At 36.6% G+C, this 24,809-nt stretch overlaps 1 protein-coding gene across 2 annotated transcripts; it reads left to right on the forward strand.

Annotated features, from left to right (window-relative positions):
• Nucleotides 1-2,499: 2,499 nt before the first annotated feature.
• alcamb (activated leukocyte cell adhesion molecule b) lies at nucleotides 2,500-22,166 on the forward strand. Of its 2 annotated transcripts, none has more exons than XM_079481470.1 (16): nucleotides 2,500-2,830; nucleotides 13,862-13,959; nucleotides 14,165-14,366; nucleotides 14,496-14,560; nucleotides 14,843-14,930; nucleotides 15,036-15,209; nucleotides 15,739-15,863; nucleotides 15,949-16,081; nucleotides 16,178-16,290; nucleotides 16,509-16,635; nucleotides 18,080-18,201; nucleotides 18,898-19,030; nucleotides 19,579-19,608; nucleotides 19,710-19,827; nucleotides 19,959-20,072; nucleotides 20,431-21,634. In XM_079481470.1, the coding sequence occupies exons 1-15, from the start codon at nucleotides 2,776-2,778 to the stop codon at nucleotides 20,050-20,052; spliced, it is 1,677 nt and encodes a 558-aa protein (XP_079337596.1). In that variant the 5' UTR covers nucleotides 2,500-2,775; the 3' UTR covers nucleotides 20,053-20,072; nucleotides 20,431-21,634. The 2 variants fall into 2 exon arrangements, with proteins under 2 accessions (XP_079337596.1, XP_079337597.1); XM_079481471.1 differs by having other exon boundaries at nucleotides 2,574-2,830; nucleotides 19,713-19,827; nucleotides 20,431-22,166.
• The last annotated feature ends 2,643 nt before the right edge of the window (nucleotides 22,167-24,809 follow it).

Below are 24,809 nucleotides of genomic sequence, written 5' to 3' on the forward strand. Positions count from 1 at the left end.
AGGGCTCACAGCACAATTTACCAGTACAATTTAACAGCTAATCTGCCCGAGAAACTAATTATATGAAACTCTATGCACTGTGTAATTTTTTCTTTTTTTATAATATCATGTTAAGCCACAGATCACTTGGGGAATCTGCATGCAGAAAGTCTGAAAGTGCCTCTATTTTGCAATATTATGCATACATTTATTATCTTTATAAAAAAAAATGTTGCAAATTGAATTTGTTATAGTTGCATAGTTACAAACCTTTCTTACAACTTTAACGTCTTAATATTTCTGTTGGACATTTTTAAACTCCTAAAACCTTCAGACCCCATGCAGCACTGTTTATTTATCAAGGCAGATTATAAAAATCTTCTCATTTTACATAACAATATTTTTTAAATGTTACGAATGTGTAATATGTACACATTCATAAGTACATAAATGGAGTATTACAGATAGGACCAAGCCGGAATTTGGTTCCTAATGACTGAAACTCTACATTTTGCCCATGGACTTGGGAATGGACATGCAAAAAATAAGATCTTTTGACGTTTAATGTCCCCGGCAACGGAGCAACCTGTAAGCGACTGCCGTTTTAAAGAAACTGTAGACAATCACCAGCGGGTTGTAACTGGTGTACTTTATATCATCAAAATATTTAGAGCTTTTGTTAACCACAGATCTTATTTTAGGCATTTAACCAAAAACCCATTCAAAAACCCATTGACTTTGGGGAGGTGGAACCAGAAGTGCTAAAATGCAAAAAAGTTTCTGTGTTTTGCTTACAAAAATAAGTCATCTCTGTGATACTCGATAAAGCTAATATGAATCTCTGCTTCTCGATGCAGTGTTTTTTTTGTTTTAAAAAGATACAAATAAAGGAGGACTCACTATAAAGCACAGTCAGATTAAATAAAGAAGCATTTGTGCGTTTCGAGTTTGGCCATTGACTTGCACTGGTATCAACACCTCCCACAGACCTGTAGTAGATTACTTCAGGGTCATGCTATCACCCTCCACTCTCTTCTACACACTATTGCCTTGAATGAGGCCCTGCTGCTTGTAGAGACTTTCATTTACACTCTTTGAAACGGCTTACTTCATTACATTTCTTTCTTGCGGAAGGAGAATGTCCTGCTTTTACTCTTTCCGAAATCCCAGATTGAACGGCTTGGCTCATTTGCTTCTCTCGTCTGACAGGCAAATCTTCATCTGGTGGAGACCATGGTCACTATAATTATATAAGCTCATATGCTTCTTCTATATAAGCAAACTTCTATTGTTAACCTCATTTGTAAGTCGCTTTGGATAAAAGTGTCTGCTAAATGTAAACTCATGACTTGAATTTTATATAAATGTAGTCAATAAACATGGAATTGCACTTGCAAATTGGGTAATACACAATGAACAACACCACAGTATCTATCTAAATTATTTTCTCATTTCAGCATTTACTAATGCATTTTAAAATCAAATATTGTAGCCGTTAACATTAGTTAATGCACAGTGAACTTACATGAATAATTGTATTGATATTAACTAACATTAACTAGAATTAGCCTAATACATGCTGAAAAACATTATAGCTTATTGTTAGTTAATGGTAAGCAATGCATTTGTTAATGTTAACAAGTGATCACTGTACCAATTAAAACACATATAGGTGCATTTAGACATACTGTGCCCTTATGAACTCTTTGTGAACCGCAGTGGTCTCATCTTTATACTCCTCAGAATGGTCATGGTTTGCTTTTGTTCTTTGTGCATTTACTCTCGTATCTATCAGGCCGGTCATTAGGAGGTGTGAGGAAGTACAATGTGAACAGAATGGGCTGAGGGAACACCCCACCCTATGTGCCCACCTGCCACAGAGATGTGTGTGAAGGGGGATTTCAACTAATATTGGGGCAATAAAATGCAAAGGAGGAGGTAAAAAGAGGTTTGGCTAACAGGGAGAAGGGGGTGATAATGGCCCTAGAGAGCAAGAAAGAAATGCAAATGGTGTAATACGCCTCTTAATTCGCCCGGTTGAGATCAGGCTTTGAAGGAGACTCTAGAAAGAATCCAGCTCAACCTGTTTTACAGCCAGTGGATGCTACCATCATTTGATTTAATTTTTCAGAAGATTGTCGTTTGATCCAACGTGTTTTTCTTTGATCTGATAAATGCAATCCGTATTGTTAATATTATTGGTTACATTGTTTTATTCACCGGCAAACATTACTGTGAGAAAAATGTATGCCAAGGCAGGTGTAAACATTACTGGAAAATGTTTTTGTGCTTGTTCCTTTGTGTGAAAAGCCAACAAGAGTCTGCACATAAATTATGTACTGTTTAAACAAATTAAACATTAAAGAGATGTATGTGTACGAGAAGCCGTGAAGAGATGGCTGAAATTTAAAATGGACCAGTGTTTCCATGCAGTGCTTTTATGTTTGTCTCTCGCCACACCCTGATTTGATGATACCTGGTCAAGCTTTAAAAAACGAAACTGTACGAGAACAGTAGATCACAGACAAGATAATGCATGTGTCTAGCAGTTTAAATAAATGTCTATTTTCTTACAGGCAGAGGGGAGGAGCTTCAGGACACAGCTATAACCGCCCATCACCGCTTGAGCAGAGTATAGCAGGAGTTACATGTGGCACGTGGACAAAAATCCCGAAGTTTGAATTTAGTGACGCATGCGGTGTGTTTTGTTTAAGACACAGCATTATTCAGCAAAAACACAAGGATATTATTTCTCAAGACTTAAAGCGTAAGAACACACTTCCTGACTGCTAAAAGATGCATTGGGCTGCCCTGTTAACGTGTATTCTCACCGTGTCGCTCCTGAATCAAGGTAAAGTTACTTTTGTTCACTGATACATTGTTATTTGAGTCGAGAACGTGCGTTTGCGTAGTCTTTGATATTTACATTGAAATAAAGTAACATTTACAGTGTAATAGAAGAAATTGTAATTACTTTTCAGATTAAGTTGTAACCGTAGAAACGTAACACGCAGCTGCTGTGAATCTATACGACGTTACATAAGTTATAAAGTAAACGATTGTGCCGCGCGGCTAAAGAAAACGTGCCGATGTTTGGAGATCGTTTTCCTAAGCGCGCGCCAGTTTTTGTTTCAGAAAGTTGAATAGAATATGTTCTGTTTAAGGAACACTGCATTCATTTACTATGTATATTTAACGAAAATGCTTTATTACAGTAAATATTTTAATAACCCCCCTTTCCACATCTGCTTGCACCTGTTCGACTGCACACGGACACATGAAACAATGCATTGGGTGGATGAGCACAAAGCAAACCTCGATGCGTTTATCGCTGTTAAACCGATGACGAATAATTTTAGCGAGTCTTTTATATATGTACCTCTTTTCAGTCACTGCGTTGGTTTACGTGGCGACTGCGATACGGGGCGTTCGTTTTGCAGGATTATTATTAGTAAATCAGTAGCATAAACAGGTAAAAATAGCCTACAAGCCTCTGCGTTTTGCCCCTTCCAGTTAACATCTGTTATTATGAGGCACCGTGAGCCACAGCTCGTCTGTCAATACAACTTTAAAGCCTTTTGGGCAGGAAGGAGGACATAATGATAGGGTCCCGTGTGTTGAAGGATCGTTGGGCTGCAACGCAAACTTAAGCGCGTTTGTGGCGGTTCTGTGCTCACAGATGCATATCTGTGTACACGTGCAGAATGCGTCTGAACTAATGCAGAATGTTGTGGTATAACGAATCTTCAGTTACCGACACCTGTTAGGTACCTATTTAATACAACAACAAAAAATGATATGCGTATTTAATTGCGTCCATGTCTATTTCTGTCGGGGTTAGTACACGGAACGTTCTTTTCTGTGAGTCGTTGACTGTGTTTCGGATAAAACCCGAGAGCCGAAACGAATTTCCAACAAATTGTTACTGTAGCATCTGTTTTTTGTTCTAACAGAGCTCTCTTCTTCACCCCTCCCCCCACCACACCCGACCCCCCTCAACACGCACCATGTGCTATGTCACACCCGTAATGCCATTTCAGCTGTGGGGTTTCTGTTCTTTTTATCCCTCCTGTCCTAAACGAAGAACTTCCCTTTAGTGCCTTTTTAGCAAACATTGAAAACACATATTGTGGTTGATGTGGGATTAAGTTCCATTTTAATTTTAATTGCTAGACTTTTTATTGTAGTGAGAATTGTCGAAAGCATTATCCTCAGGCGACTTTGCATTTGCAAAGTTTGTTGATTGATTGTTTTTTTTATTGTGGAACTTGTTTGAATATTCCTATCGTGTTTCACTCATTTGTTTCCCGGCTGAGAAGGATCTCTGTATAGCAGTGAACATATGTAGCTTGAAAGTTCATGTTAACACACCAGGTAAACTAATAGTATTCCGGTACATTCCAGTAAATTGAGATGAAAAGATGTATAAAAGGGAAGGATTTGAATAGTTTTATTTATATTGTAAAACGAGACATCCTTTAGGCTTTCCCCCCAGTTTCCGCCATACCGCACCATCCAAACAAATCCATTTGTGTGTGATGTTTAAAAAAAGAGAGCAAATAAAGGTGCATTTGCTTAGTTCAGAAGAACCAACTGCAATTCATCCGCACAAACAATTTTTAATAAGTTTCCCTCGGCGAACGTACTATTATAGTGGAAAAACTATTGTTTTCCCCTGTCTTCTGTTCTCCTAGCAGAGTAGAATTTGGTTCTTCATAAGAACCGGTTTATCTGTCATCAAGCAAGACAAGAGATCAATTGTCTCAGGTTAAAAGAGAGAAGCCACATTGTTTTACAACAGGATAGTCATGTGTGTGCTTAGCAGCGACTCCTCTTGCCCTGTAGAAATGCTTCCATTGAGATGCATGATATCCCCCATGGCTCGCTGTAACCTTCAGTGCACTTGTTTGGATCCACCCAGCATTTCCAACAAAAAGACAGGTTGTTTCTCTCTTGTTATTCGCTTTCTACTGGACCGCCTCTTGACCCCTGCTGACTATATTGTCCGGCAGGTTTTCTTTAACTAATGCGTGTACGATTGCGACATCTCCCGCCGACTCATCACCATTTGTAATCAAATTCAACTGTATGCTCCCCACCGAGAGCCATTATCTACCCCAACCCCTTCACTCCTCTTGAAAAAGATGTCGGGTTACCATATGAATTACTGCAGCTCATACCTCTCTTCCCATCATGCATTTCAAAAGCGCCACTAAAATTTGGAACTGCATGAAATGTAAGAGAGAAAAATGAGTTGAGGAGGCAGCTTTCTTTGCATCTCTGTGCAATTCACTCCCTCAATTTTACTTCCTAAAAACCTAGAAGTTTCTTTACAGTGTGACCTGTTACATCTAATAGAAAGGACTTGTACTGCATATGTATGTACAGTTGAAAGCTCTTAATCCCACGCTGTGTGTGCGCTGGGATTCAGGAAATGAAACCAGCTATTAAAATAAAAGCCCCTCCAACCCCCGGAAACAGCCTTCTGTCTCTGCATTTTCTCCTCATTCCCTCTTTCAAGCAACATGAGACCCTTAAATCAATTTTGGGCCGGCCCCTTCAGATCTTTTATGTGACATATTTCCTTCTACAGAGTCCCCTTTAGGCATCTAAAAACATTTATACAATTTTATTTCAATTACCCATTACACAGTGTTGAGTAGACACATTTCATAGTGGTTTAAAACCACATATTCCTTGTTGTACAAAGGTCATGTGTTTAGTAAAGACAAAGTAACTGACAGTGTTAATAACTGATTGTACGTTGTGACGTTCAGGGCACCATGCTGAGCAGCAACAGATCGCAGGCGGAAACAGACGTTATTAAACCAACCACTGATAACCTTTCGCCTTGTATAAATAGGTTTATGCTTAGCCACACATTGGGTGTTATTTTCACCTGTATAGCTGAATGTTTTAAACAGTAGCCCTCTCATCCACCCTGCCTTGATCTCAAAGTTTGTATCTCATGCACATCCCTTTTGCATTGATCATCACATGTGAATAAGAGTAATAAACTGTAACGTGTTGTCATCTGTCTGAAGAGTGATACAAACAGTGAGACGTTGTAGTGCTGTTATGGTCAATATCACTAAAAACAAACTTTCTTTCTGTCTTTTCTTGTCACCTCCACAATTTTCTTTGCACAATTCTGTTTTTATCTCTCATATCTGTCTGCCCCTGTAAAACAATCCCACATGCTGAAACAGGACTGCTCTGTAAGTTTTTTTTCTTTGGAAAGACAAACTCCTAGCCTAACCTTTGACATTTACCCTTTGAAGTCAGCTTCAGAAAACATATAAGCTTGTCTTTAGCTTTCTTTCTATTGTGGGAACTTTGATGTCGCCTGCTTTGAGCTGGCAAGACTGCACAGGCCATAGTGAGCCACAGCCGCACCTGTGCCAGGTGTCTCTGAAATCTGGAAACTTCCTGGTGGATTTCCAAAGTAGCACAGATTTCTTGTGATGAAGAGTTTAAGAACAGATCTTATTAACGGTCAAAGGGCATTGGACTGTAATTGGGGTATTTATTATAGAACATTCTGTATATGATGTAGGTCAACAGTTAAGGTTATACATTTACAAAATCATAAACCAGGTTAATTTGTGGTGAGAATGTTTAAGACATAGTTCACCCCAAAATAGAAATTCTGTCTTCATTTACTTAACATCATGTTTTTCCAAATCAGAATACATTTCTTTGTTTCAATGAACACAGATAAATATATATGAAAGAATGCTTGTAAGCAAACAGTTCTTGGCCACCATCGATTGCCATTTGCCAAAATTGCTTTTGTTCTGTTGAACACAGAAGAAGATTTTTTGAAGAATGTAAGTAGGGCTGTCACGATTATGAAATTTGGCTGATGATTAATTGTCTAATAAAGTCTGTTTGTGTGCTTTGAAGATTATGACGCTTTGTCTGTTTTAGAGCTTTGACATTTGATTCTCATACATTTTTTATTCAGCTTTGAAACAACCATATTGTTCTGAATATAAGACTATGTTTTTTTTCTTGGAAATACATCGGAAAAATTGGGTCATCATATATTTAAGGTTTAGGCTTTCACCTGTCAATAATACAACTGCCAAATACTTGTAAATTAAGTAAATTGATCAGGAGTGAATTGAAGCCAACGTTAAAATGCTATCAGTCATAGCAAAGTCTGTTTGCAAGACAAACATAAAAGTTTACTTTTATTTTAATAAAATGTTGCTAGACTATGGAGGACTAAAAATGACAGAAGGAAAAATAAATAAATAAATAAATGCATAAATAATAGTGAAAATAAATACATTTCGGTAATATAAATGGCTATTTCTGTATTTTTGCATGTATTTATTTATTTATTTATGCTTTTCTATATGTATTTATTTATGTATTTATGCATTTATTTATATATTTATGTATTTATTTATTTATATATATATTTATTTCTACATTTATTTATGTCTACATTTATTTATTTCTGTATTTCCACATTTCTACATTTATTTATTTCTGAATTTCCACATTTCTACATTTATTTTTCCCTGCGCCTGTATGCTAATTGAGTGGGGGGTGCCAACATCAGTCTGAGGAAGGATTGGTTAGAGCGATGTGATCGAATCGAATCTGAGACAGAACCATAGAGAATGTGAAGTTGGCGGAGGATTTCTTGAAGACTCTCTAGGACTGCTACCTCAACTTCGACATCCATTTCAGCACTGATCTGAACTAAATCCTCCATTACTCTGCACAAACGAAACTGGAGATAGTCATTGGACGCATTGTTCTCACAATCCTGCTCTAATGATCTTAAATTGTCAGCAATTGCTTGAACAAAAGTCTCCATCCAGGCTACATACTCAAGCAGCATTACCGAGTAGGCTTGCTTGTACCAGCGAAACAGGGCAGCGAAATCAAGATTCGATCACATCGCTCTAACCAATCCTTCCTCAGACTGATGTTGGCCCCCCACTCAATTAGCATACAGGCGCAGGGAAAAATAAATGTAGAAATGTGGAAATACAGAAATAAATAAATGTAGAAATGTGGAAATACAGAAGTAAATAAATGCATAAATAAATAAATGTATAAATAAAAAAAATATATAAATAAATAAATATATAAATAAATGCATAAATACATAAATAAATACATATAGAAAAGCATAAATAAATAAATAAATACATGCAAAAATACAGAAATAGCCATTTATATTACCGAAATGTATTTATTTTCACTATTATTTATGCATTTATTTATTTATTTATTTTTCCTTCTGTCATTTTTAGTCCTCCATACTAGACTGGTTTTTACACTGAAATTAAAGTGATAAATTGTGTTTGGTGGTACATTTGACTAGTATTACCATGCGTTAGTTACAATATATACACTAAAATATACAGGCACTACAGCTCCCCTAGTGTCTTCTATAGAGATGTGCAATAATTGCGATGATCTGAGGTCAAACAATCGCGATGAGACAATTATTTATAAATGATTCATATTGATTTGATAATGATTAAAATGATTTAATAATGACAGCCCTAAATGGAAGAAAGCAAACAGGTCTGGGGCACTATTTCCTACCTTTTTTCCTATTATGGTAGTCAGTGTTGGCCAAGAATTGTTTAGTTACAAGCATTCTTCCAATTATCTATCTCTGTACATCAGAACAAAGACATTTAGATTTGGAGGGTGAGTAAATGATGACAGAAGCTCCATTGAACTGTCCCTTTTAACAGAATAGCTTCTCCGTAGTCAGCCAGTAAATAAAGTGCATTCAGTCTGTTTTAGGTGGCTTGCTGCAGATGTTGAGCCCCAGGCAACTGGGATCATGAAGCAGAAGACGGTTAAGAATCCTCATGACCTCTTTTACGAACCTGGCCAAACCCTAAACTACACAGGAATGTGAAACAGATCCGTTTTCATATATCACATCATAGCACTGAAAAAAGTTTTTTTACATTCGAGAGTTTTAAAGATAATTTATTTTACTTGGATAGCAAAGGCCTTGAGGTAGCACACCTTCACTGCTACTTTTGTTGTTCTTCCCCCTGAACGTAGAGAAGCTAGCTACTGCACACATCAACTGTGCATTTTGAAATCAACGTTTACCCTTATTTTGTTTGCAAAGATATAATGATGGTCAGTATACGCCGGGCCCTCACACGATGTGGGAGGCAACCATTCGAGAGCTAGAAAGGCTAAAGAATGAGCTTATTTAACTTTCAATAGAAGCTAGCTGACCTCTGTGTTTTGGCACCAAATTTGATTGGTATCTCAATGCCTGCAAGCAAACGCCGATGTTATGAACACAAGGGGCCCTGTGGAATGCAAATGCGTAGAGCCCAGAGGCATTCGGGAGCAGGGAGATTGGTTTTAGGAAGAGATAAAGCCACGGTTTCTGTCTATGCAAAAATACTCGACACCTTGCTGTTTAAAAAAGGGCTTTTGAATATATGTTCAATGGGACTTTGATGTTTGGAAGGTTGTTAATAAAAGACCACATGAATCCTCTTAGACGTCTAATTGGTCGCCAATAAATTGTGAAGTTTGAAGTCTGTGCTCTTAAGTTTTAGATACAAGTATCTGTTAATTTTAGGGTTGTGCACATGTGCAGGTTGAGTAGACTGTGGGTTGCATGAACGACTAGACGGTTTTAAAGGAACAGTTCACCCAAAAATAAACACGCAGTCATCATTTACCCACCCTCACATTGTTCCAAATCTGTATAAATGGCTTTATTCTAATGAACACAGAGAGATATTAAGCTTGGTAAATAATTTGAAGAATGTAGGAATTGAAAGCAAACGGCTCTGGAGCACGTTTGACTACCACTTTTTATTTTTAATGTGACGGTGCCCAAGAACTGTTTGCTTACAAGCATTCTTCCAAATTTCTTTCTGTGTGTTCATCAGAACAAAGACATTTATACAGATTTGGAACAACTCGAGGGAGAGTAAATGATGACGTATTTTTTCTTTTTGTGTTTTTTGGGGGGCGAAGACTATTACTGCTAAAAATAAAACTATAAAAAATGTATAGATTAACTACCCATTTCTAGTAAATTTTACACAATACATTGTAGAAGACACATAACAAAATGATTTGGGTAAGGACTGACTTGAACTTGTTCTGACCTAATTTTGTTAGATGTTACCAGGTTCTGACTCATAATTTAGATGATGTAATGGCAGTTTCTGGAGGGGTAGCAGAATGAACAGCCACTCATAACCCTGAACTAGTAAATTGCTTTTGTGGTTAATGGAGCTCAGAGGAAGCCGCATGTCTGTATTTTGTTAATAGTTCTCTATTTAGTTTAATAGCCGCTCATGAACTGGGGGCCGCCGATGAATCCTCCGGGTCAGAATTGAATCAGCTGTGATGTGCCCATCAGACATTCTTTACGGTCCCCGGGGGGCCCTGCAATCAAATACATAATTTATAACGTAATGGATGTGATTTCTGAGTGCACTTATCACTTATTAGTACAACCTGCTTGATGAGTTTTGTTGGAGAGGAATTTCAGATCCATCTTGGGTTTAATTTATAGCATGTTCAAGGCAGCCTAATGGCTCATGCATGTTAAAGCGAGGACATTTGGTGTAATAAGGCAGGTTCGAAATCAATTTCAGGGTTGTCTTAGTCTCTTGGAGATCCACTATGGTGGCAGTCTGTAAATCCTTAAACCACTCCCTGCGTGTCTACAACGCATGCACACATAAGCACTTAACTGACTCACCTTAGGTTAATGGTTAGCGAACATGTCATTTTGAACCTATTCACATTTGTTTGAGCAGTCTGTGAGATTCAGAATGTAAATGGATAGTTGACAAATAATCTGCACGTGTCCTATGTGTGACAGCAGAAATTTAGGAAAAAAAACTAAAAGGAAGATACATCTCTCTTATTACATTTTACATTATACATATAAATAGAAATAATATAAATGAATATTCTACAAAAAGTTTGTTTTCGAATTTTTTTGCAGTCACACCACATGGTACGGTTTATTTGACAACTACCCATGTACATATTTTAGGGGTTTAACAATGCACTCGGTTCAAGGTTTAATAAACCACCTGTGTGTAAATTAATACAAATGTGATTGTATTGTCACAAAAAAAAAATAAAAAGGAATTAAATTTGTTAGTTGTCATTTTTTAAAGGCTCTATTGGCAGAAATGCAATATAACATTCATAACTATGTCTTCAGAGGCATATAAAGCTTTTCACCTTGCATGAAATTTACCATGTTTCATCAGTAGCCCTAAATAAACAAACTGCTCTACAGAACGAGTTTCGTAAATATGTTATGTCCTTCGGCAAAGAAGCGAAAACATGACGTCATCTTAGTTCTGTGTCAACCACCGTAGTGCTTCAAAATGGAGGGGTGGAGGAGCCGTTGGTTGCCATTCGCAACCTCACCACTACATGCCTAGACTTCATATACCGGACCTTTAACAAAGCAAAACAATAAACAACATAATATCATTTGTTGTTGCTCTCAGTCATGTGTTGGCAACTCAATCAACAAGATCGTTTATTTATATCATGATAGATATATTAGAGATATTAACTAATATAACAGTGTTAAAACAGGTGTACGATGAAGCTACTCGAGTAGAGCACCTGTTTTCCAGACAAAGAGCATCGGGATGGGGGGAGGTGGGGTAGAGCAGTGTCATTTGTTTACTTCACCTGCTGGTGGTTTTGTCTGAGCTCTGATGTCACTCGTGCACACACCTCTTTCTCTTGTAGTGTGTCCGCCAGTGTCCATTTACTTTTCTACTAATAGTAAGAAAATCCATCAGGTTTAATGAGTAATCGGGGTGATAAATTTACAGTAAAGTATTGCTGTATGATTAAAGCATGTTACTAATATACTGTATTTTGTAATAATCTATGATCATCAATATGATAGCAGTCTTCAGTTTGGATGAATTTCCAGTTAAGGGCTGGTGTTGATGCAGGGATGATTGGAGGGAACCAATGTTGTTTTTACTTCCTTTGACTCTTTTGTGTCTCAAATATTTGTAAAGAAAACATAGCCAGGAGCTGAATTCTGTTTTATGATGGGTCTTTACATTTAAAAAAAAGCGCTCTCAGCAGGATACAACTTCACTGAGCAATGAGTCAAAACTTTGGCTTTGCATAGCAATGACCAAATACTTGTGTGGATTCAGGGCGGCCTCATTCTCTAGAGCTCATATAACCCTGACTGAACATTACACTAAACAATTTTCAAAAAAGAGAAAACACGTGTACTTGATTTTTACTGCGGAACATTATGGAATGTTATATTAAGTTATGGTATATATGATATCACAGCATTCCACTAGGGAAGTGTTATTGGATCTCACACATCTATGTCTTTTGACAGTAAACATTTTGCTTACCGTCACTGGTTGGATCTAAATTTCGAAATCCCAAATCGCTCTTTAAATGGCAGGTTCAGTCATGCAAATGTCATAAACAGGATTTGCAGGAATGTGTCATAGGTCTAGCTACGGAATTCACAATCTTGCAATCTCAGACGTTTAGCAGTTTTGTGTCTGCAGTTGTCAACCGTCAAGGCCCCCTCCCAGAATATTAGTTGTGTGTAGTTGCGACAAACTACAACCAGTTAACCAGAGATTGCAACCTTGTTTTACTATTTGCATATTAGCTTTTAAACAAAAACATGTAGGCAGTGAAGCTTATGTGAAGCACAATTTTGCACAAATACACATGCACATTTCTCAGCATGCTAGTCAGCTTTAGCATCTGAAAACTAATGCTTCTTCATACCTATTATAGTTGTAATGAACAGAGATTTTGTCAAAAATAATTTATTAATTTGACTTTCAGTTTTATAAAATGACCTTTGTGTGATTTAATTTATTACAGTACACATTAGAAATGTATTTTAGTATAGAGAAGTTGACTTTAGAGAATGTTTCAGAGAAGTACAGACAGTACTCGAACAAATGTGTCTTTTTCTATTTGAATAGTCAAATTTTTTGCCTGCTTTGCCTGGTTCGAGGCAAAATTATTTTAATTCAAATAAAATTAAAATCTTCCTGGTAAAAAAAAACCTGAGGCTGAGCCTTCGTTTCACGAAAGGCGTAGTGATACACCGAAATGAAACTTCGGGACCGAAACCGAAAGTTACTTTATTACTATATTTTTTATTTAACAGTATTAATTATACGCAAGTATTTAGACAATACAAAGTCTTGGTTGCTGATACTGACGGAATCAATCAGCTTCACAGTGTATGAAATTATTGGTACGATTGGTTTGGATTGGGGCTGTTCAATCTACAGTTTCATGCCAGAACCTACTCTGTCATTTGTAGAATTATTTTATTCATAACAGTAGTCAAGTTATTGTCAAACTCAGAAGCTCCTGCTAATACAAGAAGTTTATATATGGTGCACAATCATTTTAATGAAAACAACAGGCAAAATGCTTCATTGATATCAGCACCTGACAGTCCACATGATCTATATCATCACTTACTGACAGATCGTTCCACTGATCGTTCACAATGAAGAGTCAGTTGCGCTTACAGTTCGGATTTAAAACATGCATGTGATCTTCGACAATAAAGAAACATAAAGTCGTTCTTCACACAGTCATTTTCTGTCCGTTGATTTTTAGCTTTTCTTGTTATATAAACCTTTGTTTATGGCGCCCTTACATGGTTGTCTTTTTATAACAGCTGGAGTGAGCACGAACACTGAAGGGATTCTGCTTTCATTTCGGCTTATTTCTTTATTTCAGCCGAAACCGATAATGCCATTTTGGTGCGTCACTAATATTAACCTGTACGAATATTTCAATGTTCACTTTATTGCTTTGTCTGACACATATTCACGGCCAGTGCTCTGCTCTTTCTTGTGTATTGTAGTGAGTAGTTTGGAGTGCAATTATGGAGAGACCGTAACAATCCCATGCAACAAAGGTCTTGTCAAAGCAGAGGAAGTCTCGATTACCCAATGGAAATATGTAAGTACTTCTATTATGTTTGCTAAATAACTCATCAATTCCCATCTAAACAGTTCATTACAAACTCATACCATTGGTCAAATTCCACGTGTCTGACTGCATACAAACAGTATGTTGTTTTGAAAACATTACAGAGGTCAACCTGTAAATGGCACATTTGTGGTTGTCATGAAACTGCTCTGTTTTACATGGCTGTTTTTATTAGGACAAAGGGAACATACTGGTGAAGCGTGCGGGTCAGAATGCCACCATTTCAGATGACGTGAACTACAAGACCAGAGTCAGTTTGAAAGATGACTTCAGTCTCGTCATCACAAAATTGACTATGGATGATCAGAGAACCTTCACCTGCATGTTCGTCGAGTCTCTTGGCATTCAGGAATTCCCTGTTCAACTGGCCATTTATAGTAAGTGTTGGACACCATAGCAAAACCTAGAAATTCTTGTGAATAATGATAACTCACAAATGAGTAAAAGTCTTTCTGGCAGCACTTATGGATTATACCAGCAACAAACAATATATGTTCTCTCTTCAGAGGCTCCGTCGCCACCTCAGATCACAAAACAAGCAACTGTGATGGAGATCGGCAAACTAGCTACAGTAAGTTCAGTCCAATATAGTCAGTGGATACAATATAGAGTTCCGATACAAACCCCTCTTAGAGACGTTTTAAAATGTTTTTCTGAATTTAGCGATTCTTTTCATGCTCCTTTGTTTAGGTTCAGTCATTTCACTTAAATGGCAATGAATATGTCCTCTTTGCCATTAAAGTAAAATAACTTTGATTTTAAACACCCAAGCCTGATAAAAATATAAAGTAAGAGGCGATCACATCTGAACTCTCAATATAGACATTTATACTAAGTGCTTTTGTCTCATCAGGTTGCAGAGTGCCGTACTGAAGGTGCCAACCCAGCTGCCAACATCACATGGTTTAAGAACAAAGCTCCACTAGCTTCTGACGGAACAGGTAGAGTGAGACGTGGCAATATGACAATAATTGGATGCTCAAACTGACTACAGCTGATCCCCATTGAATGTTTTGTTATTAACCAATATTTTCCATTTATTACAGCGATTAAAATCAGCCAAGCTGTGGATGTTGATAGCGTGACCAAACTTTCTGCCACAACTTCTAAGCTTGAATACGCAGCGGTGAAGGAAGATGCTAATACCAAATTCACCTGTCGGGTTCAACATGCCCGATCAGCCGACATTGAGTCTTCACCTCTTAACTTCACAGTAAACTGTGAGTTTTCAGAAATTTGAGAAGTTTATTTGTATTTGTTTCATGTTATTTGGGTTGGCAGTTTGTGCTGTCGTCCTAGTGTTTTATTACTTCCTGTTATAATTATGCATCCTTAGTTCTTTGTAAATTAATCTGTTGAAAACATAAGTGGGTAATGGCATAATGTTTGGGATAATTCTCAGCATGGTTTAGAATGACCAATTTGAAGTACCAATGAAAAAAAGCCTTCAGAATCAAATGGCTCTTTTAATTTTGTCCAATAAGATCTGTAATTTGGCCTCTCGGGAACACGGCTATTGGATGGTAAATGAGGCTTTGCCGTTATTGTGAAGGAACTAGAACGGCACTACTCAGACTAACTCTCGAAAGCATTTCCCACCACAAAAGAGCCTCAACTCTTGCGCTGAAGGGCCTCTTCTGGCTCATCAGGAGGTTTTGTGAAGTGCTCGTATCTGCACGGGCTCTATCAGGGCTTAATTGCCCCTCTCTGTCCGGCCCACTTTGATTCATACATGTCCTCACTCTACAGACCCGACCGAGAAGGTCAGCCTCCAGGTGGTGTCCCAGGGCCCTTTCAAGGAAGGAGACAATGTGACCCTCAAATGCACGGCAGACGGGAACCCTCCTCCCTCAAGCTACAATTTTTACATCAAGGTACGTCTGCTAATGGAAACTTAAGCTCCTTTTCTACAGAAGGCTGATGTGAGGTTTTTAAAGCGTGTCTTGTTTTTCTCCGTAGGGTGATAAAAAGACAGTGGAAAACTCTAACACGTACACCTTGAGGAATATCACGCGGGCCGACACTGGAGAATACACATGCTCACTGGTGGACAGGGAGGACATGATGGATTCGGCACAAATCACCGTTGATTGTAAAGGACACTTTGTTTTCTTTTCTCGATTCTTGACAGATAGATTTATGACTGTTTTTCAAAGTTAACAGTAATGCATAATTTTTTGTCTTAAAGATCTTGAGGTGCTCCTCAGCAGCACCGGTAAAATTAACAAAAAAGTCGGCGAGAACTTTGAGATCACTCTGGATATTAACGGCTCAGGAACAATGCAAACATCTTGGAGAAAGGTAGAAAATAAACGTCTCTTTTACAATTCAAATGAATAATAACTAGACTTCTCATTGTAATTAGATGATCACTCAAGCAATAAGAATTCAATTTATGTAAATTGTGCGATTTTATGTTTTCGCGCAACAAAAATTATAATGTTTTATAAAATTATGACAACTTGGTGATTTCCATGTTCCTAAACTCTTACTTATCATGCTGAAACTCTAACTTTCAGGGCAATTCCAAGCTGGAGAAGGAGCCTAAGTTTGACAATCTGAAGTATTCTGATTCTGGAGTTTATGAGTGTGTTGTTTCCATGGGTGCCCTAAAGAGAACAAAAGCATTTGAATTAATAGTTGAAGGTGAGTGCTATTTATTTTAAGTGTTTTCAAAGGAGAGATTTTTTTCTACTTTTACACAAATGTATTATATACCATAAGGGTCCACAGAATGTGTCTGTGAAGTTTCAGCTTAAAATACACCACAGATTGTTTAGTATACCATGCTCTAGATGCCCAGTTTAGTATGTGAGGAGAAACGCACTGTTTTTGGTTTGTCTCTTTAAGTACAAATGAGCTACTAGTCTCCGCCACTTTTTCAGCCGAAAACGCAGCCAGGGCTGTGGAGCCTGTGCTTCCAACGACAACACAGGAACGAAGGGTTACATAAAGCGAATGAGTAACGCTGTGTCTCGTCTTTACACACCATACACATTGTTTTCCTTAAGCAAACAGACTCCTAACAAAGGCGTCACGTTTTCTATATGCAAAAGCACACATGACAAACCGATTGCATATTTACAAAACCATAAACACTGCCTTCTATAAGTGAAAGTAGCCGCACAGTTACCCAAGAAAGAAGGGTCAAAGTGAATGAGAAACGCTGTGTCTCGTCATTAAACACCAAACACAATGGCCCTCATTTATGAAATGATCGTACGGCAGAAAACTGCGGGCACGTTTGCTCCCAAGCTAAACTTGGCATTCATTAATATGGATGTGAGCGGTTGCTAAAATCAAATCTCATGACTGGTCTCAGCTCTTGTACGCAAGTTGTGAGATAAGGTGAAGGTCAGTGTTCGCTTTACCCTTTTGATAACTGAAAAGGAATAATGACAAATAAAAAAAAATGTTTAGTGTATAAAATATTAAAATAGATTCCAAAGCTATTTATTAAGTGGCCTATTTTCATTTCTAAATTAATTATATGAACATTTAATTGTTTGAAATTACAAGAAATTACAAGGTTAACGGGTGCTTTGGTGTAAAAAAACTTAATAAGAAGATTTTAGGCTAGCCTACTTCTAAGATAAAAATACACAATTCAAAGTAAAGAAGTAGTAGAACAGTGTTCTGTGCTGGTATGTGCAGCCAACAACAAAACAGTTAGCATGCTTTGCTCTGCTTTACTTTTTTGCCATTGTATCGGAACTAATTCACGTATGTCACTTGTGAAGAAAAAAATGGCAGCAGCGCCCATGGGGGGACACGTTCGGTAATATTTTAATAAGGACGGCTACCTACGTCATAAAGGGAGCGAATTCTGAACGGCTCGTTTTCTTATAGTCTTGCAGAGATAGGCTCACAAAAACAGTTACTGGGTTGTCATTTTTGACGTTTTCTGAGTTGCCAGATGCACCAGAGACCGATTATAGCACTTAAACATGGGAAAAGTCTGATTTTCATGAAATGGCCCCTTGAATGCAGTCTTAAGTGTACTATTGTATACTTAACTATTTTCTCATTTTTTTGGATTTGAGAGTATCTTATGTATTGTTTTGATGACTAATGATAAGTCTTTTTACAGGTGCCCCAGTGATCAAGAGCCTGATCAAGAAGAAAGGTGTTGGAACCATGAACAAGGTCTTGATTTGTGTGGGAGAAGGCTCTCCAAAACCCATCGTACAATGGAGCATCAACGGCACAAATGTAAGCCTGAACTAAATTATTTTACACAAGTCACCACAGAACTTGACCTTAGTTGACCTTATAAGAGATCTCATTATATTAGAGAAAAGCTTTGGAAATTAACAACTTTAAAAGGAGAACATTGTTTCAGTGTCTTTTCATCTTTTAGATTGGACAAGCCACTTAGACATTCTAATCAAAAGCTGTCACCGAGTATGCGCTTATGACCTCGATAACATTGTCAACGAATGCAAGCTGTGGGTTGTCACGTACAGTAGTTTGTTAGACAAAGCACCTATAGTACCTGTATCAGGAAGCTCTCGGATGAGCTCAATATTCAAACAAACCAGACCGCTAAAGTGACCGATTGGGTGTGTACAGAGAAAGCAATTAAAGTCAGGAGACTTGCTCACTTCCTGTGTAATGTGCGTTTGTAATGGTTTAAACATGCAATCAATACAACTAAACTCTAGAGAAGTGCATTATCTGAGTCCATATGTGTATGGCAGTAGAAAGGGAATGTCGTAACACATATGGACAAACTTAAGTACAATAGCGCCATCATGTGGCGCATATAGTCGTTAACAAAAGCAGCTGTCTTTAATAATATTGCTCAGGTGTACTTGTTACCATATCATTGTTTTACAGTTCTGTAATATATGAAAGACAAAAAATGGTGATGTTTTGAAATAATGATTTAATGTGCTGTAATTTCAGGTTGATGAGACTGCTTATGTGGATGGCAAAATCACATATAGCATGACACTTGTTCCAAAGGTTAATCTGACTGTGTCCTGCACTGTCTCTAATGATTTGGGATCTGACATTAAAAGCATTAATGTCTCAACATGTAAGTTTTGCCTCTCCCCACTTTTTGCATTATTTTTCTTTATGATTGAAGCTGCTCATTGGTTAATTTAAACAAAACTGTTATTGGAAAAATACAATATTTGAAAAACACAAGACTAAGACAATATATTTGTTCACAACAACATCACACAACTATATTTATTGTGTTTTTTATTGTTAATAACAGGTTTGTCAAAATAATTTTGTTATCAATCACAGTAAATTATCTACATTAAGAGGTGCATTTCAACAAAGCAATATTAAAGACAAGATAATCATAATATTAATATTATATTAACATCTTCAAGGTAAACTTAACAAACTATTTGGTTCTCTATATATTTATCAAAATTTATTTGAAGCAATCCAGCATTTTACAGTGTGTTAAATTATCAAATCAGTCTCTGCATTTAGAATATGCATAGAATAATTTGCCATTACATATTTTTTCAATTTAAGATAATTTTAGAAACAAATAATATCGGCAGTGCTTTGCTATTTGTATACAGACGTATTCAAACATGTATATTATTTTATATCTGATTACAGTTGCTGATGACGTGACAATGGACAAACAAGGTAAGATAGATCTTAAGCTGAATTTATGTGAGTTTGTAGGCTTTTGTTTAGTTATTGTCACCACTTATTTATGCCAACCTGTAACCCCTATATATCTTAAGCAGATATGAAACAGGAGCAAAGTGAGCAGACTACAATGGTTGTTGGCATTGTTGTTGGACTGTTGGTGGCTGCTCTTGCTGTAGGCCTGGCCTACTGGCTTTATTTGAAAAAATCCAGGTACTGTCTTCTTATTAAATAACAATGCCATTCATAACATTTTGTGCATTTGCATTTCTTGTGTTATGTGAAATACTTATAATAGTTTAAAGTGGAAAACTGCTTAATCTTCAATCTCTATGTACTTGTAGGACAGGCACATGGAAAACTGGAGAAAAGGAGGATGGGTCAGCAGAGGAGAGCAAGAAGCTGGAAGAGAATCAGAGCCAGAAAGCAGATGTGTAATGTTGAAAGAGCCGTTCAGGGTAAGGGACAAAGTATTTCTCACTTTAGAGCAAATTAAAGTTGGTCTAGGCTTTCAATCAACATTCAGAAAGAAATAATACTTACATTTAGATCCATGTTTAACAAGCCTTTTAAAAAATATATTCTTTGTTTTCCATATCTTGCTTTTTTAACCCAAGTGCCAGATAATGCAAAAATTGTGTAAATTGAGAAACATTAACTTTGCCACATTGGAAAGTTGAATTATTTAATTTGGCAGAAGCTTTTATCCAAAGATTGAACCCATGAATGTGGCATTGCTCTTCCAGATGAGCTACAGGAACATGTTTGTTATGAATCTACCATAAGATGTTATTATAACATATTTTTACTCCACAGGATTTATTGCAAACTGTCCCTTCTATCCACTGGAGGAGAGGTGTGCGTCAAGAGGAAATCTGTGAAAAAATAAAAACAACTGTCATGGAGGGTCTGAGTGGCTGGGCCAGTTACTTTTCCACTACGGGGCAGTTAATAAATAATGTGTGTTGTAAAGTATGTGAATTATTTGCTTTGAAGATCAAGGCCATTAAGAAAACTGTTTGTAAAAAGTGTTCATTTAGGCTGTTTGGGGTGCTTTTCTTTTGCCCTCTGAAGTAAAAGTCTTTTTTTTCTGTGCCCCAAACTTTTAGTACATGCATTTTGCAGTTTCACTTGATGTGTAATAACACAGAGGCCTTCATTTTTCTAGACCTTGTATGGGATGTGTGCGAACCATACCACATTAACGCAGAGTATGTCCTTTGTTTCATAATTGTATATATTACAAAATCTGTGGCATGATGCGAGGCATGATTTTCGCAGTTGTACTCAGCACTTGGGTTTTAGTTTTCAGGTCTTAACAACTCAGCGAGGAGACAAATTGTCTACCCACACATTCTAATCATGTAACCTTTAGGATTGGAAGACTTTGTGATGTTGAAAATGAGCAAATATAATGTAGGGACCAGTTTTTTTTTTTGAAAACAATACCCTGTGCTTGGATTGATAAGAATTGTGCCTTGTTTACCATACAGTTTTTAAGGACTAAATTACAGCCATGTTACCATATTTGTTTCATTTGCTCTGACTAATGTACATTTTCACTATTCCCAATATTCACTTTTTCTTCTTTCTGTGTGTTCTAATGTATCATCGTCTTGCGACAGAATTGTATGTGATCCATTTGAAGCATTACTTGTAAATATGGTAAACTTTTTTGTTGTTTTTGTTCTATTTATATTGATAAGGTTTAGCTAAATGCCAGTGTTTTACCATCATGTTAGTAGTAGTAATGTTTTTCTGAAAATGTACCTCCATTGTTGTTGAATTGTACAGTACAATTGATGGTATTTACTTGCAGGCTTTAGAATTGTGAAATAGAATCATCCAGCTTTCCATTTTGCATAGTGGTGTTACTGCATTTTCACAGTTCAGTGCTCATTTAGTGTGTTTAAACCACCATCTAGACCAAAGAGGTTGAATGTGGCCATGTGAGTATTGTACATACTGACCATTGTTTTGTACTTTTAGTTCAAATAAAATTGTACATTTTAGGAAAGTGTTTCTGTTATCCGGATTTCTTGCTGTTTTGTCAGCATAAATGTAGAAAGTTATATGAGGCAACTTGTACACCACTTTACTTACTTTACATTAAGGTTGTGTGTTTAACATTAGTAAATCCATTAGGTACTGTGAACTAACAATGAACAACACGACAACAATTTGTAAATCGTACAAATACAATTTTAAAGTCAATAGTTTTGATGATGTATTTTAATAATGCACAAATAAACAATGTAACTTTTGTATTGACATTAACATTAAGGAATATTAATAAATGACAAATATGATATTAGTTCATGCTCATGTTGTAAAGCATGCATCGAAATGAAAATTCTTGGCCGAAGCTAAATAAAAATGATCGTAATTTTATTTGGCCGATTTTGTCACTATTGCATAAACTGAATGGTCAAAATGCTTTTTTATATTTTGTCTTGCTTTTCAATTAAATATAATATAACTTAAAATAAAATTGAGCAAAAAAAGTTAAATTAAAACAATTAAAAAGTGTCATTCAACAATAAACTTAAATTAAGAATAAACGAAAAACGTTGGATCATTATTGGCTACATTGTTACATGATTTAAAGAAAAAAAACATCCATGCAAGTCCTGATTGACAACCATTTCAGTTCACGCCTCTCATCCAAACTTCGCCCACAAAAGCACACTGTCCTCTCAGAAGGTGCACTCGTGGCCGGGATGCACAGAACATACTTGTTGTTTAGTACAGAGAATTGTGTAACCGCAGCCACTGATGTCAAAGGACGTCACGAGCGGCGGGGCTACTGCTAAACCGACCGCAGTCTGAAGTAAGTTACCGACCGGTAAAGACGCCTTCATTTAGAAATGTACGGCGCAGCAAGTTCTGTGTTGTGTGTTTCTCTGACACTTTAAAATTCTCCACACACTGCCGACAAAAATAAATCTCTCTCTCTCTCTGCGCTGGGTGCAGCTTGATCATATCAATTTACGCTTTTTTTGCCGAATATTTTCCGAATATTATATCCCTATTGAAGTGTTAAAAATGTTTATATATGCTGAATAGAAAATGGAGTAAAGAAAGGCTATTCTTATAAATTCATTATGAGAATTCAAAAGGTAACTACTTTTAAAGCATTGAACCAAGTTTTATATTAGTCATTGCAGCATTTGTTGCTGTCCATGGTGCTGGAATGAGATGCTGGAAGTACTCACATAATGCAAAATGTGATATGTAGCTACCTTCAACAGAAACCAAATAATCTTTAAAAAATGATCTTTACCTCAGATGACAAAGGCCAATGCTTCTCATTTCAATTAATTGATCAGTGTGCAGGAAGATGAATTGCATAAACAAACAAGAAAACATGTGTTATTTACTTTACACTGTGGTATACTGTTTTCTTGCACTTATGCTTTTTATTGTCCATATGTTGTTCAAATTGCTTCCATAGTTTATCTCATTTTGGATTTAATAGTTTTGGATAAAAGCTTCTGCTAAATGACTAAATGTAATGTAAATGTATATATATATATATTTAATTCAATTTACACCAGTCAGACACTAAAACATGAATATCAAGGGCACCAGGCAATTTACTAAAGGTTGTATTGGCCCTACTGAAAAAGCATCTAAAAGTGAGTCAGCTGGTCTTCCAGCCTGACCAGATAAAAAAGTTAAATGTTCTACCAGATTAACCAGCTAAAACCAGTATGGGAGACTGAAACCATCAAACAGTCTAGGCTGGTTTTCGTACGGGTGTATAAAATATTTGTTTTATTTCACAATAATTTGTTGTTATTTAACATATGCAGCATGTTTTACCGTACATATTTGGTGTTTATTAGACATAGGCCTCTTTCACAACAGTCAGAAACTACGTCAACGCCAGGTAAAGCAATTTACCTCCATTGTAGAGTGCGCTTGTGTCATTTAAAGCTTCCTAGCTTGACTTTTTTTGCGACTTTAATATATAATAAACATGAAAATTAATAACTGTGCATTTATCTGTTTTGTGCACTCAGGCTTCTAATATTAATTTAAGTGTATTGAGTTTATACACCCTTGCTCGCGTGTTATTCAAACGTGATCGCGGCACTGTAGCCTATTATAAGAAATTAATTCAAAATACTGGTACACATAGAGTGTAACTTAACATGTGTTAGGAAATAAGATATAATAAACTACTTAGGTAAGGTTTCTTTTTTATTGCAATTAAAATACGATTTTTTTGTTCATTCATAATACCAAATGTAAAATGTTAAAACTTTAAAATTAACCAAGGTTAAGAAATACAAAGTATTACATTGTGCTGTAACTATGACCTTATTAAAAAATGCTTACCATAAACAGCTATATTGTCCTTCGACGTCTTTTAATGTGTCACTTCTAATACTGCAGATACATTTCTAATGTTCATGAATAATCATGGTAATCACAGTAACACGGAGCAGACACACTTAAACAAGCATCCATAATGCGTGGCAAATGGCAATTATCCAATGCAACCGCGAGTAAAAACGTCGGATATTATATATTTTACATTATTAAAATATTTTTGATAATGTCAGAAGCGAGAACAGACAAGAGTAGCCTATCTTTTTTTTGTTATTTTCTGAAAAAGAAAGTGTGATGCGAGTCTGACGGGAGAGATTGTGTGGTGTTTTTCAGGCACAACGCGTTGCATTTGCTGTAACGTTTATTTTAACCCTGGATTTATTATGTGCAGTTAAAATCAGCAAGTACCTGGGTCAACCGTACTAGAACCCCCTTTTAGCCTCGGTGTGTTTTTAAATAAAGATCTTAACTTTAAACAGGCGGTAATAAGTTATTAAGCTCGTTTATATTATTTATACGAAGATATTAAATCCAGACACTCTGTAACCGGAAAATCGTTTACCCTGCGTCGATGTGACGCGGAAGTCACAAACCCGGAAGAGTGAACGACAGTGCCTCTTTGGGCATTCGTTTCACAAAATACGTTTGCCAACTCTCAACTGTTTAAATAAACAATCAAAGTTTAAAATATCCACCGATTATTGAAAAAATTGTTTAGCATTCTTCTAATGTTGTGAACAGTACATACCGTGCGAAAACCTGGTATTATAAAGTTTTTGGTCAACATGTTGATTGACACTTTCCGCGAAGCAATCCTATCACCTCTTTCAAATCGTCATGGGAACATCCGGGCACTC

This window comes from Barbatula barbatula (genome assembly GCF_947034865.1).
Source record: "Barbatula barbatula genome assembly, chromosome: 19".
Classification (NCBI taxonomy): Eukaryota; Metazoa; Chordata; class Actinopteri; order Cypriniformes; family Nemacheilidae; genus Barbatula; species Barbatula barbatula.

Excerpts from the sequence above, each read along its gene's own strand:
- alcamb (XM_079481470.1), top strand. The coding sequence starts at position 2,776 with ATGCATTGGGCTGCCCTGTTAACGTGTATTCTCACCGTGTCGCTCCTG. Across the intron at positions 13,960-14,164 it reads CGATTACCCAATGGAAATAT|GACAAAGGGAACATACTGGT; the intron begins GTAAGTACTTCT and ends TGTTTTTATTAG. Across the intron at positions 15,864-15,948 it reads GCTACAATTTTTACATCAAG|GGTGATAAAAAGACAGTGGA; the intron begins GTACGTCTGCTA and ends TTTTCTCCGTAG.